Source organism: Melopsittacus undulatus, chromosome 2 (assembly GCF_012275295.1).
Source record: "Melopsittacus undulatus isolate bMelUnd1 chromosome 2, bMelUnd1.mat.Z, whole genome shotgun sequence".
NCBI classification, from domain to species: domain Eukaryota; kingdom Metazoa; phylum Chordata; class Aves; order Psittaciformes; family Psittaculidae; genus Melopsittacus; species Melopsittacus undulatus.
The window spans coordinates 85,702,814-85,708,228 of record NC_047528.1 but is presented as its reverse complement, the minus strand read 5'-3'; the positions used below and the strand labels follow the sequence as shown (position 1 = coordinate 85,708,228).

The window sequence follows — 5,415 nt, the reverse complement described above, 5'->3', positions numbered from 1 at the left end:
TTATGGAAGGCCATATATATTTATTAAATGGTTATGCTCTGTGATATGCACACATTCTGTTGTCATCAGCAAGTACACTTTTAGTATTTCAACATGATAGGAACACCCAATTTTGAGGCATATTACTTCAGCAAATGAAAAAAAAAAAGCAGAGAGAAAGAACTGAATACAATTTGGGTAATATAAACCCCGTTCACCTCTAGTATCCAAGGAGAGGAAAGACATTCAAGAGGTGGGGGAGGCAAGTATCCCAGACCTATTCGGAAGGAGATAAAAGACCTCCAGACCTCCACATGGTACAGTAACATACTTCCCGAAAAAAGCAAGTCATTCCTTGGCTTTGCTCCAACCTCCATGAATCGCTGCCTGCAGAGTAACCATACTTGATCTTCTCGGATTTTGTTAAAGGGGCACTGACCTTCATGCCAGCATTAATGCACGGCAACTGGACTGTCCAGGTGGGAACAGCTTACCAGAACTCAGGCCATGTACAGTGCAGCTCAGATGGTCATTCATCCATTTGAGATACGTGGAGTTACCATCACTACATAATCGCTCCCTTTGGGAAACAGCAACAAAAAAAAGCCACAAAACCCCCTCTCTTGCACATGCACAGATTTCTGTGTCTAGTAAGGCAGCTCTGGAAGTAATTCAGAGAAAGAAGAATTCCAGACGTTAAAAATATCATTTAATGAAACAAACATAAATCATACCAAAAAGTTTAAGTCACTTTCAGTTAATACATTTGCATTTATTTTAGAATATACTCTACATCTGAGTAAAAAAGTATTAAATAAGCTCCAGCACAGGTACAACCGTGTGACCCTCCATCCATCCCACCAATGGGGGATGCTCCTCAGCCCACTTGGTTCCCTCCCGGATAGCAGAAGCAATTTTACGCCAGTTTTGTCATATTCATCGGCTTGCATCCGAGCCTCCTATCCACCAGCTACGCCACTGACCTCATACATGTCCGGGTGCAGCCTCCCCTCCCGGAGAGGAGCGGCACCCGCTCGCCCCAGACCATACAATAAAAAACAAGGACGTGGGGATGGGGGGTAATTAATAAACTAGTACTGATTAATTTACATCTCTCTCTCTGGCTTGTGCGTTGATAGAAAACCGGCTGCAGTCCTGGGAAGCGTCAGCCCCGGGGCACCGCCTGATAAAACGCTGGTAGCAGCAGCAGCAGCAGCGGCGGCGCCCGGGAGAGACGTACCGGTGCCGGTGGTCCGGTCGCCGCCTTCCCCCTCTCCCCACCGGCACTCACTGTCCCCAGCTGCTGAAGCCGATCTCCTGCTTGTATCTGTTGGTGAGGACGTTGGCCTTGCGGGTGAGCTTGGAGAGGACCGAATGGAGTCCGCTGAGGTGGTAATGGAACTGCTGCTCCAGGTCCTCCTCCCCCTCGCCCTCCTCGGCGGGCCCGCCGCCGCCCAGCTTGTCCTTCTTGCGGGCCGCCTCCTCGCCGGCCGGCGGCTGCACCACGCCCCACTCGATGTCGTTGCGGATGGATTTGAGCAGCATGTAATGGCTGTACATGTCCCTGCGGGAGAAGTAGGCGCCGGGGTCTCCGGTGGGCAGGGCGGCCTCCCGCTGCGGGCAGACGGCGCCCGCCGCGTCCAGCTCCTCCAGCAGCAGCGGCACGTCGCGCAGCAGGCTGGGCACCATCACGGTCTGGTCCATGTTGTTGACGGCCCCGATGAAGCGGTTCATGGCGTTGAAGAGGGAGTACTTCTGGCTGTACGAGTCGCAAATCTGCATCATGACGGTGGTCGAGCCGGAGGACGAGCGAGACGAGGCCAGGCCAGGCAGCTCGGATCGCGGGGCTCCTCCAGCGGCGACCTCCTCCTCGCTACCGGCCGCCCTCCTCCGCTGGCTAGGGCTGACTCGGCGGCTGCTGGCGAGCAGAGATCTGCTGGGAAGCAGCAGCGACAGGCGGCAGGGTTAGGGGTTGCTTTTCCTCCGTTCTTCCCTCCCTCTCCCGGCCCGTCTCCTCCCGCAAGTGCCCTCTCCGCCTCCCTCCTTGGCCCTCTCTCTGTTTCCAGGGTTCCCCTCCCCGTCCCTTATCCTCGCCCTCCCAAACCCCGACAGCCTCCCGATGCGCCCAGTGCAGCCGCGGCGCTCGCTGCTACTGCTTTCCCGGTGCAGAAAGAGTGAAAACGCAAAAGCCATCCCCAAATCCACAGCTCCTGCCGGAGCCACGCGTACCGCGTGCTGGGGCCGGCTAGGGGGAAAGCACACCGGCACCGCACCGGTAAACAGGAATTCGAGCGGACCCCGGGAGAAGAAGCACCGATTCGCGGCAGGAAAAGGGAGAAGGGGTGGGGGCACCCACCGTGGTCCGGACCCGCTCTCAGCCGCGCCGTCAGTTCGCTGCCGCCCGTGGCTGTGCTCCCATCCCCAGCGCCGTATTTATAGCACCCATCTTAAAACAAGGTGTTCCCCAGTGCCACCCCCCGCGCCGCCACCACAGATAAAGGCGGTGGCCGCGCCGTCTCCGCCCCTCGCCCCGCAGCGGGGGAGGGAGGGGTCGGGACTGGCCGGGCTGGCGGCACAGCGCCACATAACCCATCCCATCCCAACCGCCCCCGCCTAGCCGGCATCCTGCTCGGGTGTGGCGGTCGCGGTGAGCCCCAGGGGGAGCCGGGTTCCCGTTCCCGTGCTGCGGCGGCAGCCCCACCTCCCCACCACAAGAGCGGACACCGGTAACCTCCTTCATTGCAGGGCGCCGGCAGCGAGGGGCACGGTGCCAAGACCGACAAATGCTTCGTCACCGCCCCATGTCCCCGCCCGTTATCCCCTCCACGGGCGGGCGGGAGGCGGGGCCGGGCAGGGAGGGCAGGAGCGGAGGGAGAGATAGGAGGGGAGTGATTGACAGGGCAGGCGGCGGGGACACGCGGGCCCCGCGTGCTGCTCGCGTTGGCGCAGGCCTCCCATTGGCCGCTGGGCGCACGGGGAGCGTGACGGCCGCACCGCCCACACTGCCCGCTCCGCGTGCACCCGGCGGCACTTGAGAGAGAGCCGGCGGGGAGGGTGCCGGGTGCTGGCGGTGCTCGGCCAGCAGCACACCGAGCGGCGGCGGCGGCGGCTCCTCCGCGGCCCTCCTGTGCCGTGCCGTGCCGTGCCGTGCCAGCCCTCCTCGGGCGGCCATTGTGTGTGGGCCAGGGCTGCGGAGGGTCGCCTGGCAGAGGCCGCCATCACCCCACAGCCTCACCTCCGGGCCCAGCCAATCGGCGGGCCGGGGTCCACCGCCCCTGCCAATCAGCGAGCTTGGGCAGCAGCCAATCGGAAAGAAAAGCCGCTTCCCACGCAGCCGAGCCCGCTGGCTCGCGCGGCCCTGGTAACAGGCAAGCTGGCGGGGAGAGCCTCCGTGGGTCACGTGGGGCAGAACGGCTAGGGGGGAGGGGGGGGAGTGAGCGCGTTGCCGTGGCAACGGATCAACCAACAGCGGAGGCGGGGGCCGGGGCCGGGGCCTGAGCGGCGCCGGGGGAGGCTGCAGCCGTGGCCGTGGCCTGCAGGGCGCTGGGAGGCGCCTGGCCGCGGTGTTAGCGCTGCACCGAGGCACGGCCTGGGCGGATAGGCGAAGCCTGCTCGCCACACTGCTTACACCCCTCTCAGCCTGCGCTTCCCCGCTGCGTGCCCGAGGTGCGGCCTGCTGTTCCTCCCGGGATGGCTGTCGGTGCGCTCCCGCTGCCTGTCTGCTCCCCGGCTGCTTCAGCCTCCCGGGGGCAGACCGCAGGCCGAAGGGAGGAGTAGGCCTGTTCCCTGAGCGCTGGGGTACAAACAGGCTGCGTGAGCGAGGGGATGGCGGCCGGGAGCACTCTGTGAGCAGCGCGGGGGTTGCCAGTGCTTGTGGTGAAGCAGTAGCAAGAGATACGGGCTGGTAAAAAATTATCATCTGTTCGCAGGTAATTAACTATGGGGAAAAAAATAATCATCTCACCAGGCCAGAAAATTGGCCACAACATATATTTGTGTCTTTATATAGACGTAGTGTGTCATTAATACACCATTAACAATTTTGCTGCCGTTAATTGAAATACAGTGTGTGCTGAACATTCAGTAAATTCGAAAAAGAGCTAAATCTTGAGGAACAGGAAGAATTGGTTCACTATCCAATTTTCCTGTCCAGATTAAAGAAATAAATAAATAAAAAAGAAAATAAAAAAATCCGAACAAATGAAACCTGAAGACGTTACCTGTGTGTAGTTACAATGTACAGTTGGGGGAGGAGAAGAATGTGACAGAAATAAAGCAGCCTGGAGCTGCAGCCTGAAGACATGGGAAGCATGTGGCTGTAGCAGAAGCACCAGATAAGGAAGCGTTTGTGTCTTCAGTGTGATGTTACTACACAAGTTACAACCTGAGCATAAAGTAATTTCACCCCCACCTGCCCTCTTCCCAAAATGTCCTTTCGTACTGTCTGCTCCCACCTCTGACTGTGAATGTTACCTCATTTCAGTGCAGCGCTAATGCAGCACTGGAGCCTGTGCTGGCATGTGTCTGAGCCATTAGGCTGGGAGAGATCATGCTCGAGTCAAACTTCACAGCATAAGGCAATCGTCTTTTATTTTTTTTTAACTTCCTTATGTTCTGATCGATTTTGATATGCAGTGTAAATGTCTCTGGTACGTATAATGTATATCATTAACACAAGCCTGAGTAGGTTTGATTGCTTTTTGGTTGGAACGAAATAAAGGAGCATGTATTTCGAACTCGGGTGGTGTGTAATTGCAATGGCTGTGCGCACAAGAGAAAAAGAAACAGCACTTTTCCTTCTCCCCCTCCTCTTAATAAAAGATGATCCCATTTGAGGCACAAACTTTTATGTGCAAGCAGCATTTGTTTAAAATATTTCCTCTTCAGAATGACCCGGTTATCGTGGCCTTGCAGTGCCTGGAAGTCAAATCAGCTGGAAAGCCCTTATCTCATGTCCTGAGCAATAAGGAAGCTTGCATATTTGCTATCTGCCAGGCCAGGAAGGGGTAAACGTTCACCTTCACCCAGCACAGGGTCGTGGATAAGGAAACCTTAATGACAGAAGTCCTCGTCTAGCACCTCAATGGATGGAGTGCTACTGACTGTGAGCCCAGCAGTGTGGGGGTAAAAATGACTTTCCACTTGAATAGATTTGGTACTGCTGCTCAGGAAAGGAGGAGTCACGTATATGTTACTATATTAGCTAAAACCCTTTCATTTTCCCTGAAATGAATGAGGGCTGGTGGTGTTCAGCACTTTCTGGATGAGGGTGTTCTTTCTGTGGCTGACTCCTGAAGAGTATCAGGGGTGAACTATTGCTATTACTATTTATCTGCTACTGTTACAGAGCTATTACTAGTATTAACTAGTTAATTTAGATATACATCAGTATTAAGTTGCAGTATCACTAAGGCTGGTGCTACAAAGGCTCACTGT

The 5,415-nt window shown here is 56.4% G+C and overlaps 1 protein-coding gene across 2 annotated transcripts; it reads right to left on the bottom strand.

Moving 5' to 3' along the window:
• On the bottom strand, nt 1-2,678 carry MID1IP1 (MID1 interacting protein 1). 2 transcript variants are annotated; one of them, XM_034060146.1, is made up of 2 exons: nt 2,336-2,678; nt 1-1,915 (listed from the first exon to the last, which is right to left on the bottom strand). In XM_034060146.1, the coding sequence occupies exon 2, from the start codon at nt 1,762-1,764 to the stop codon at nt 1,267-1,269; it is 498 nt and encodes a 165-aa protein (XP_033916037.1). In that variant the 5' UTR covers nt 1,765-1,915; nt 2,336-2,678; the 3' UTR covers nt 1-1,266. The 2 variants fall into 2 exon arrangements, with proteins under 2 accessions (XP_033916037.1, XP_033916036.1); XM_034060145.1 differs by having other exon boundaries at nt 1-1,912; nt 2,336-2,677.
• Between the last annotated feature and the right edge of the window lie 2,737 nt (nt 2,679-5,415).

What these genes read in the sequence shown, in the direction of transcription:
- MID1IP1 (XM_034060146.1), bottom strand. Translation starts at nt 1,764, where the DNA reads ATGATGCAGATTTGCGACTCGTACAGCCAGAAGTACTCCCTCTTCAAC.